Raw genomic sequence first — 11569 nt, 5'->3', positions numbered from 1 at the left:
CATTTCTTCGACTCATTTCCGTTTCCAGCTTCAACTGGTGTCCTCTTGTCTTACCTACTCTCAAAATCGAAGAGGCTATCCGCGTCCACAGCTCAGTATCTTGTATGAAGTGATCATATCTCCTATGTTTCTTCAATCCTCTAGAATGTGAGATTAGTATGCATTGACCCACTTAAAATAATGAAACAAATTAGCCGAATAACCCTTACCAAGGACCCACGAACAAAAAACGGAACATCATCACAATTTTGCGAACCACTATGATCTTTAGTACATCGTTACTTTGACGTTGGCGATTTTTACGTCAAAATACGATGTGTTATACAAGAGGACCGGTTACAAGGAGACTGATTCAGTTACCCCCTCACATGTTTACACGGAAACTGCTGTATTTTCTCAATTTTCGCTTTGTGCTTCACAAGCTTGCGGGTTCCAAGCTGGTGCTGCATATTCTTGTATTGGTCTAACGAATGTTATATAGGTTGCCTTAAAGGAGTCCTGATTTAGGTCTCTAAACAATGTTCTTATTTGGCCAGCTCCCCATATGCTGCTGATGTTATCTTGTTTGTGTGTGCCTCCGGTGTTAGTGTTGCAATTATATCCACTCCCAAATGCTTCCCATTCCTGTAGTTACCTTACCTTTATGGGCGTAGAAACCTCCTGGTCTCCTTCCGCCCTTTACCATCATCATTACATTACACTTCTTGGGACTGGATTCCAACACTGTGTACTTACCTAGTTGTGCTTGCGGGGGTTGAGCTCTGGCTCTTTGGTCCCGCCTCTCAACGGTGTGTACGTACTGTGTACGTACCTCCATCGTCCTAAACTCCTGGATGGCCACACCCACAGACACTCAAGTTGTGACTACCGAAGTAACGCCTCAAAACAGAATGAAACACTACAACACATGCCATCAATGGCTGTAGTGACAGTCGTAACTACTACAGCACTAGCCAAGACTACTACACATACCAGCGAGTGGTTGTATTGGCGGATGTAGTTGATAACAACCCTTAGCAGCAGCTGATGAAGGACTGTATAAACCGAGTGCTGACTTCCTACACCAACAACAACCACAACAAAAACAACACAAGCGCCAAGGTCAGGTTGGAAGATGCGAGCAACGGAATAATGACGTCACCAGCCGAAGTCGCCGTTAACGAAAGCATAAGAACATAAGAACAAGGTAACTGCAGAAGGCCTATTGGCCCATACGAGGCATCCCCTATTTATAACCACCCAATCCCACTCATATGCATGTCCAACCCACGCTTGAAACAATCGAGGGACCCCCACCTCCACCACGAAAGAGAAGCAGAAACATTGGAACTAACAGCTATGACTAGCAGCACTACCACCAGCTGAGGTCATGTACACACTGGCCCAGGAGATGTAATATAAACAACAGATTACAGACGGTTACAGTAATATAAACATGAGGCAATATCAATAAAAAGAGGAGATAATATCAATTGAAACGAAAGATAATAATAGGAACAAATAGGTAATATCAACAGAAGACATAAGGGAACTATCAGGGGGGGAAAGCGATAAGCCATTACGATTATATGGCACTAGGAAGGAATCAGGATATAAGGGTCCGGGATGGGAAGGTTGGGGATGGGGGGGGAGGGGGGAAACATGGTGACCTACCACCTCGACGGTCGGGGATTGAACGCCGACCTGCATAAAGCCAGACCGTCGCTCTACCGTCCAGCCCAAGTGGTTGGGCAACAGAAGCCGGAGATATCAATAGAAACCAGGAGATAATATCAACAACAACAGAAGATATCAACAGAAACAGAAGATGTCAACAGAAACAGAAGATAATGTTAACATAAGCAGGAGATAGTATCATCACAAACAGAAGGCAATATGACCAAAAGCAGGAGATAATATTAACAGAAACAGAAGATAATATCAAAAGAAACATAAAATATCAATGATGTTTCAGCACGTCCTCGAGGCGTCATCAGCGCGTCACCGTAATGTCTCTCCTGTCCGTCATCCTCGTGTCCTGCGACTCACTTCTCCACTTTCTCTCATTCCTTTGATCTCTCTCCCTATTGATTTATAGTTAATATGTAATTTCCCAAATCTCTTTCACAAGGACCAGTTTGCAGTAGACGCCTGAGGGGGCAGCAGCGGTGCAGCTGGGGCAGGCTCAGGCTCTTGGGCCACAGCTGGTACAGCAATGGTTACAGTCTGTGACAATATCCCCCCCCCCTGATGCACCCGGTACTTGGACCCGGTACAACACCCTGTGGGCTTTGACCCGATACAACACCCTGTGGGCCTTGACCCGGTACAACACCCTGTGGGCTTTGACCCGGTACAACACCCTGTGGGCTTTGACCCGGTACAACACCCTGTGGGCTTTGACCCGGTACAACACCCTGTGGGCTTTGACCCGGTACAACACCCTGTGGGCCTTGACCCGGTACAACACCCTGTGGGCTTTGACCCGGTACAACACCCTGTGGGCCTTGACCCGGTACAACACCCTGTGGGCCTTGACCCGGTACAACACCCTGTGGGCTTTGACCCGGTACAACACCCTGTGGGCCTTGACCCGGTACAACACCCTGTGGGCCTTGACCCGGTACAACACCCTGTGGGCCTTGACCCGGTACAACACCCTAACCAGGCATTACAACAATCCCCCCCCCCCACCATACTTCCCCCTCTCGTGCCAGGAGGAAGATAATACAGTGGCTAATTTATTCCCCCTAGAAAGTCCGAAAATAAAAATACAACAAAACTGCATTATTATTTGCTGCAGCGATACAAAAATAGGACTCGTATGCCAACGCTTCAAGGTAACCAAGCTTTATGTATCACGGAGACGTAATTCCAGCAATAAGGAATCTGTACAATAAATGATGTTTTTCCTTTGTTGTTCTTGCAGGGTTGTGCATAGTGCCTTATGACCCCCTCTTCTCTAAACGCGCTCCTGCTCTCGCTTCTCGCATCACTGTGATACGCACAAGACATTGAAATTGGCGAGTTAAATTGAAGTTGATAATTGAGTTAATTGCGTCCAAGGGAAGGTTCCACGTGATGTGTATTATTTTGCGCAGAAAAGTTAGGAGTAAATGGTTGTACATTGTAATCATCAGGTGCGTAATTATACACGAGGTACACGCGAGGTATAGACGAAGTGTATGGTAAGTATTCACGAAGCAAAGGTGCAGTATTACTTGAGTTGTATTCTCGGTCATTTTCAAATTTTGGTTATTTATTACCAAAAATGCATCATCTGTACTTGTGTCTGTTTCCGCAGGCTGCGCATCCCCCCCCCCACCAGAGTCATTCCGTAGGCTGCGGCATCACCCTCCCCCACCAGAGTCATTCCGCAGGCTGCGGCATCACCCTCCCCCCACCAGAGTCATTCCGCAGGCTGCGGCATCACCCTCCCCCACCAGAGTCATTCCGCAGGCTGCGGCATTGCTCACTCCACGAGCCAGCAACACGACTCAGACTAACAGCTCTTTGAACTTTTGTTATGTGTAATAAATAAACATGAAGCACACACAAATTGATTAACATTTAAGGATATCAGTGTACATAACTCCGTCTCTCCTCTCCCTTCTATATACCTTCCTCCGCTCCTGTTGCTGTTTAAGATTCAGCTACTGAGAACAAAAGTGGCAAGTAGCACGGGCTATGGTGAGCCCGTAGTGGACTTACCAGGCACAGGAGTGGGGCTGTAACGCCTCCACTGATTGATAAAGATTAAGCCACCCAAGAGGTGGCACGGGCATGAATATCCCGCCTCCACTCCTGTCCCTTCTATATATCCTCCTCCTCCTTCCCTACTTTCCACGGGAGACATCTCCCGTCACGCAGGGTGCAGTCGCACCTCCACAGATCTCCAGTATCATCTATTGATACTGGAAATGGCTCAAAAGGGCCTCCACTTATGGGCTATTCATGCCCGTGCCACCTCTTGGGTGGCTTAATCTTCATCATCATCATCCCTAGTTTCAGCCCCGCTCCTGTGCCAGGTAAGTCCATCACGGGCTCACCATAGCCCGTGCTACTTGGAACTTTTAGTTCCCAGTAGCTGAATCTTAAACAACAACAACCTCCTTCCCTTTCTCCAGCAGTAGAGGCAACACTCGCTGTTCTGGCTCCAGTGTAGAGCTCACTCACAGCAAGACGTAGTAATTAGTATTCCCGGTAGGGATAGTACCTTTAACCAATCTCCATTAGTCAGAGACAGGTAAATTAGGATTCTTACCTGGGCCGGCGCGGCGAGTTTCAGGCAGGTTAATTAAGTGTTCTCACCTGAAGGTAGTGACTTTGGGTCAACACAGTAAGTCACACTTGGATTATTTTGCTATCGCCTGATAATGTTGACTTGGGTTTATTAGCGAGGCTCAAACATGCGCTTACTTGCTCAGTCTCGCCTCAATTTGCATACTGGTGGGTTTAATCGCGGCTATATCTTCTATATCCTGCAGATCACTGCTGGTATTCCTGGTATATTGCAAACTATTGCAAAGAATCCCTCAAAACACCTTCGCATTAGCCCCAAGTCTCCTATTCCACATTTTGTTTTTGCAATAAAACTAATTCAATGTGATCTTTGGTTTTCCATTAGCAAAACAAAAATCCTCTTCAAGTCTGGCAATAACGATACAAGTCAACATTACGGTTTATTTTGTATTTTTTTTTGTCTTAAAACAGTGGAGCCATTGTGTTTGGGATGTTTGCCTCCCGCGCCGACCTTCCTCAACAACAAACATTACAGTTCACCTCTGATGACTCCGGGTCGTAATGACCATAAGATGAGCCATATCAATAAATCCGATCGAGAATGAGACCTTTATAAGGAATTTCTTGCTATCAAGTGCACAAAGGTGTGCAGCTGTGTGAGTGTGCTCACGCATGCAGCTGTGTGAGCGTTGAGTGTGCTCACGCATGCAGCTGTGTGAGCGTTGAGTGTGCTCACGCATGCACCTGTGAGCGTTGAATGAACACACGCACACAATTGTGAACGTTGAGTGAACACATACACGCACCTGGACAGGGTCACTCACTCACTACACATGGAATGAAAGAACATCTCGCTACTGCACTTCGAGAAACCATGTCCATACTTCCAGCACATACTGCAGAGGCACGGAGAGGGGACGTATTCTTGAATGGAGATTCTGGCATCAGCAAGGAATAACAGAAGACAGAATGGCCCTATTCTTAACTACTCTTAAGGAGGTTGACTACAACGACCAAGAGCGGGTTGTGAATGTATCAACCTGGAGAAAAAGAAGGTCTTCTCTGCACCTCACTTGGAGAGATGTTGTCATCTACACACACACACACACACACACACACACTATGTCTCCTACATACTCTGTATGTAGTATCTCCTACATACTCTGTAGTATCTCCTACATACTCTGTATGTAGGAGATATCTTTCTCTGTGTCTGTCTTCATGTTTGTGCTACGTCTGTCTGTGTCTTCGTCTCTCGCAGTTTGACTTTGTGTCTGTCTCTTGGTACCAGTCTTTAGGTGGTGGGACACCTTGGCGATGTGGAGGGATGTGTGGGAGGCTGGCACTCCATAGGCAGCAGGTGGGAGGCTGGCACTCCATAGGCAGCAGGTGGGAGGCTGGCACTCCATAGGCAGCAGGTGGGAGGGTGGCACTCCATAGGCAGCAGGTGGGAGGCTGGCACTCCATAGGCAGCAGGTGGGAGGCTGGCACTCCATAGGCAGCAGGTGGGAGGCTGGCACTCCATAGGCAGCAGGTGGGAGGCTGGCACTCCATAGGCAGCAGGTGGGAGGCTGGCACTCCATAGGCAGCAGGTGGGAGGCTGGCACTCCATAGGCAGCAGGTGGGAGGCTGGCACTCCATAGGCAGCAGGTGGGAGGCTGGCACTCCATAGGCAGCAGGTGGGAGGCTGGCACTCCATAGGCAGCAGGTGGGAGGCTGGCACTCCATAGGCAGCAGGTGGGAGGCTGGCACTCCATAGGCAGCAGGTGGGAGGCTGGCACTCCATAGGCAGCAGGTGGGAGGCTGGCACTCCATAGGCAGCAGGTGGGAGGCTGGCACTCCATAGGCAGCAGGTGGGAGGCTGGCACTCCATAGGCAGCAGGTGGGAGGCTGGCACTCCATAGGCAGCAGGTGGGAGGCTGGCACTCCATAGGCAGCAGGTGGGAGGCTGGCACTCCATAGGCAGCAGGTGGGAGGCTGGCACTCCATAGGCAGCAGGTGGGAGGCTGGCACTCCATAGGCAGCAGGTGGGAGGCTGGCACTCCATAGGCAGCAGGTGGGAGGCTGGCACTCCATAGGCAGCAGGTGGGAGGCTGGCACTCCATAGGCAGCAGGTGGGAGGGGCCTGGGTGACAATACAACAATGTACAGAAGATGCCCATAGGGCGAGCCTTGAAGTAGGGAGGCGGGGGTGTGGCCGTTACCCCCGGTCGAGCCGGTCGGCCGAGCGGACAGCACGCTGGACTTGTGATTCTGTGGTCCCGGGTTCGATCCCAGGCGCCGGCGAGAAACAATTGACAGAGTTTCTTTCACCCTATGTCCCTGTTACCTAGCAGTAAAATAGGTACCTGGGTGTTAGTCAGCTGTCACGGGCTGCTTCCTGGGGGTGGAGGCCTGGTCGAGGACCGGGCCGCGGGGACACTAAAAAGCCCCGAAATCATCTCAAGATAACCTCAAGATAACCCCGTATTGATGTCATCAGCACATATTTCAAGCTATTATGTTATTTTACATATTACGTATTACATATTACAAGCCAAATATCTTAGAGAACTTGTTGACAATTTTGTGGACAATTGTGGGTAATGTTTGACATTTTAGTAAAACATTGTTGCATAGTAAAGCAACAATTCCCATTAGCTTCAGAACTCTTTGACATTATATTAAGAACAATAAATATAATATATTGAAGATATAATTTTCTCAATATCTCTTTGTGTCATCTAAATAATAAAAAAAATATCAGTAATTTCTCGTAAAAATATGAACGTAGAATACCATCGTAACTATTTAATTAGTCTGACAAATTTCTTAATCCCAAAACTAGCGCCACCAAGTACACCGGCGGCCGTCACTTATTAGACGATCCAAGCAATTAAATTTCCGAAGTAAACTCGGGTTAATTCGTGAAGTTGGCTCAGCGCGGCACCTGCCAATTTTCATAACAATATTAGGAATATTGTTGAACGTGATGTGTAATACGCTCACGGTGCCAATTTCACACTAATCCGAGCATGTCCTCTCAGGGAAAGAATTAGAGGAACACGGAACTAGCTATGGAAGAGTTTGTGCACGTATGACTTCAGATATACGCAAATACGCCTTAACATCTACGTAATTTAACGAAGGTGTACTCTGTTTATAAAGAGCAAGCGACTATCCGCCAAATACACACCGAAACTACGACGTTGGTACAACGTTCGAACAAGTTTTAACACCTCCTAACCAGTTATAACAACCAATATAGCAAGTTGTAACAACGTTCTAATACGTCATAAACACGTTAAGCCAAGATGTAACAACTTTATTACAAGTTGTAACAAGCGGAAAATAGAGGCAGTTTCGGTTGGTGTTTTCAGGGATATTGACTTTGGATGGGATGGTAATGCTCTATTACAAGACATGGTTAAAATACATTCTCTGCTAGCTTACAGCTCGTACCTGGGCCTACAGCTCTTACCTGGGCTTACAGCTCTTACTTAGGTCTATATCTGTCTACGGAAGATAGCATCATCTGATATTATTTTCACTCTACGAAGTTTACCATAAATACCTGTCCCGTTACGGTGTAAACCTCAGCCTGTCTCACCGCACAATATACTTCAGCCTGTCCTGCTGCATAGTATACCTCAGCCTCACCTGCTGCTTAGTATACCTCAGCCTCTCCTGCTGCGTAGTATACCTCAGCCTCTCCTGCTGCATAGTATACCTCAGCCACTCCTGCTGCGTAGTATACCTCAGCATCTCCTGCTGCGTAGTATACCTCAGCCTCTCCTGCTGCGTAGTATACCTTAGCCTCTCCTGCTGCGTAGTATACCTTAGCCTCTCCTGCTGCGTAGTATACCTCAGCCTCTCCTGCTGCGTAGTATACCTCAGCCTCTCCTGCTGCGTAGTATACCTCAGCCTCTCCTGCTGCGTAGTATACCTCAGCCTCTCCTGCTGCGTAGTATACCTCAGCCTCTCCTGCTGCGTAGTATACCTCACCCTCTCCTACACAGTATACCTCAGCCTCTCCTACACAGTATACCTCAGCCTCTCCTGCTACATAGTATACCTCAGCCTCTCCTGCTACATAGTATACCTCAGCCTCTCCTGCTACATAGTATACCTCAGCCTCTCCTGCTACATAGTATACCTCAGCCTCTCCTACATAGTATACATCAGCCTCTCCTGCTACATAGTATACCTCAGCCTCTCCTGCTACATAGTATACCTCAGCCTCTCCTGCTACATAGTATACCTCAGCCTCTCCTGCTACATAGTATACCTCAGCCTCTCCTGCTACATAGTATACCTCAGCCTCTCCTGCTACATAGTATACCTCAGCCTCTCCTGCTACATAGTATACCTCAGCCTCTCCTGCTACATAGTATACCTCAGCCTCTCCTGCTACATAGTATACCTCAGCCTCTCCTGCTACATAGTATACCTCAGCCTCTCCTGCTACATAGTATACCTCAGCCTCTCCTGCTACATAGTATACCTCAGCCTCTCCTGCTACATAGTATACCTCAGCCTCTCCTGCTACATAGTATACCTCAGCCTCTCCTGCTACATAGTATACCTCAGCCTCTCCTGCTACATAGCATACCTCAGCCTCTCCTGCTACATAGTATACCTCAGCCTTTCCTGCTACATAGTATACCTCAGCCTCTCCTGCTACATAGTATACCTCAGCCTCTCCTGCTACATAGCATACCTCAGCCTCTCCTGCTACATAGTATACCTCAGCCTTTCCTGCTACATAGTATACCTCAGCCTCTCTTGCTACATAGTATACCTCAGCCTCTCCTGCTACATAGCATACCTCAGCCTCTCCTGCTACATAGTATACCTCAGCCTTTCCTGCTACATAGTATACCTCAGCCTCTCTTGCTACATAGTATACCTCAGCCTCTCCTGCTACATAGTATACCTCAGCCTTTCCTGCTACATAGTATACCTCAGCCTCTCTTGCTACATAGTATACCTCAGCCTCTCCTGCTACATAGTATACCTCAGCCTCTCTCGCTGCATAGTATACCTCAGGCTGTGCCACTTACAAAGGACACCTCAACCTGCCCCATATTAAGTATGCCTCACGCTGTCCCACTGCGAAATATATCTCAGTGTGGCCTTACAACGCTCGCCTTGAACGATTTAACATTCATCATCCTGCAGTTTCAACAATATTTAACAACTTAAGTGCGATTTTTGCACTGCCACCATTGCTGTTTGTGAATGGTTCCATTACACGTTTAATGTTTCTAAGGTACACAGAGTGTGACGTCAAATAATATGTAAACAAACAATTCTAAAATTCAAACAAAATCTTAAATTAAAAAAATTCTAACAATCAAACAAACAATTTAACGGTTACACTCCGGAACGCGCACATCCCTGAGGTTAAATTAATTCCTTTTTCTTGATTCGCCACTCCGTAAAAAATGCAACTGTTTTGCCTTACCAGGAACGTACGAACTTCAGCCTAACTTCTCGAGGCTGATACATGGAGATCCAAATGTAAAATTTGTCATGCAAATACAAACAAAAATTTGGGTTAAACCTAATTTCTTCACCTTTTTGCAATGGGAGCATTTTTGCAAAACTGTGTATGGAGTCTGCCTTTAAGATATATTACATTTTTTGGTCTATATGTTTGAGCTATAGCTCTTGGACCCCGCTTTTCCAGCCACCAGTTGTTCAATGCAATGACTCCTGGCTTGGTTATCTGACATATTATCTTTTGATATTGTAAATTGTGTTCGCTTGTACAACGTGCTCATTGCTTATAGTTCACTCCGTGTTACTACTACTCTCATGCTGAAATAAAGCTTTCCAACACTTGTGTAACTCGCCAGTATCAAGTAATGCCCTCTTTGTCTATGGTAAACATCAGCTCCTCTTCTACTGTCAATCCTCCTTAAGTATTGTTTATGTCTGTTATTCCTCCTCTTTCATTTTGTTTAACAAAGTTAGGTCTAGTTCTTTCGGGTTTTCTTCATATCCCTCCCTGATAAATTCCGAGACGAGGCCCATCCCACAAGGGGGCGGGAAGCTCTATAGCTACACGTAGGTGGTGTTCACTGATCTGATCACCCGCTTATTGACGTTCCTGAAAGATATTCTGAATTGTAATAGTTTAGAATACGTTGCTGATTTGTTGCTTTTTGCATGAGCCTCCGAGGTTAGTTAGGTTTGGTGTTATGTCCACACCCAGATTGATTGATTGATTGATTGATTGGTGAAGATTAAGGCACCCAAGAGGTGGCACGGGTAAGAATAGCCCGTAAACGCCCAGATCTTTCTCTTTAATCGTTATGGAGAGGTAGTTTCCTTTCATTGTGTATCGTTCTTTCGGTCTCCCAGTGTTTATTCCCATTTCCATCATCTTACAATTGCTCTGTTGTGTACTCATCTAGTAGTGGTGAGCGTGTGTGTGTATTTATTAATTGTATTTACTATTTTATTTGCAGAATCGAGCTTTTTTAGCCCTTCGACGCCGCCTTTCTAACCAATCTATTTTCCTTTATTATATCTACCAAATATATATTTTTCTATAACACACACACACACACACACATCCTCAGGAAGCAGCCTGCAGCACATGTCTAACTCACAGGTACCTATATACTGCTAAGTGAACAGGCGCATCAGAGTGGAAGAAACTGCCCATTTCTTTCCGCCTCCGCCGGGAATCAAACCCGGGGCATTAGGACTACGACCCCCCGAGCGCTGTCAACTCAGCCGCGAGGCCCCCCCCCCCTGTGTATTTACCTAGTTGTGCTTGCGGGGGTTGAGCTCTGCTCATTCGGCCCGCCTCTCAACTGTCAATCAACTCTTACTACTATTTTTTTTCTCCACATCAAACATACACACACACACCCAAGGAAGCAGCCCGTGACAGCTGACTAACTCCAAGGTACCTATTTACTGCTAGGTAACAGGGGCATAGGGTGAAAGAAACTCTGCCCATCGTTTCTCGCCGGCGCCCAGGATCGAACTCGGGACCACTGGATCACGTGTCCAGCGTGCTGTCCGCTCGGCCACCGGCTCCAGGATTGTGCGTGTGTGTGTGTGTGTGTGTGTGTGTGTGTGTGTGTGTGTGTGTGTGTGTGTGTGTTCACCTAATTGTGCTTGCAGGGGTTGAGCTTTGGCTCTTTGGTACCGTTTCGCAACTGTCAATCAACTGATGTACAGATTCCTGAGCCTATTGGGCTCTATCATATCTACATTTGAAACTGTGTATGGAGTCAGCCTCCACCACATCACTGCCTAATGCATTCCATCTGTTAACTACTCTGACACTGAACAAATTCTTTCTAACGTCCCTGTGGCTCATTTGGGTACAAGTTTTCACCTGTGTCCC

General features: G+C 47.0%; 1 protein-coding gene across 1 annotated transcript; it reads left to right on the top strand.

Annotated features, from left to right (window-relative positions):
* Nucleotides 1–4388: 4388 nt before the first annotated feature.
* On the top strand, nt 4389–9405 carry LOC138367310 (uncharacterized). Its single transcript, XM_069328736.1, has 3 exons — nt 4389–4540; nt 4693–4779; nt 8061–9405. The coding sequence occupies exons 1-3, from the start codon at nt 4389–4391 to the stop codon at nt 9403–9405; spliced, it is 1584 nt and encodes a 527-aa protein (XP_069184837.1).
* Nucleotides 9406–11569: the final 2164 nt, after the last annotated feature.

This window comes from Procambarus clarkii, chromosome 21 (genome assembly GCF_040958095.1).
Source record: "Procambarus clarkii isolate CNS0578487 chromosome 21, FALCON_Pclarkii_2.0, whole genome shotgun sequence".
NCBI classification, from domain to species: Eukaryota; Metazoa; Arthropoda; class Malacostraca; order Decapoda; family Cambaridae; genus Procambarus; species Procambarus clarkii.
The sequence above is the reverse complement of the archived record's forward strand: the minus strand, read 5'-3'. Positions and strand labels throughout refer to the sequence as shown.

What these genes read in the sequence shown, in the direction of transcription:
- LOC138367310 (XM_069328736.1), top strand. Translation starts at nt 4,389, where the DNA reads ATGCGCTTACTTGCTCAGTCTCGCCTCAATTTGCATACTGGTGGGTTT. An exon ending in CACCTTCGCATTAGCCCCAA is followed by an intron (nt 4,541 to 4,692) that starts GTCTCCTATTCC and finishes GTCTTAAAACAG; the next exon opens with TGGAGCCATTGTGTTTGGGA. An exon ending in ACCTCTGATGACTCCGGGTC is followed by an intron (nt 4,780 to 8,060) that starts GTAATGACCATA and finishes CCTGCTGCGTAG; the next exon opens with TATACCTCAGCCTCTCCTGC.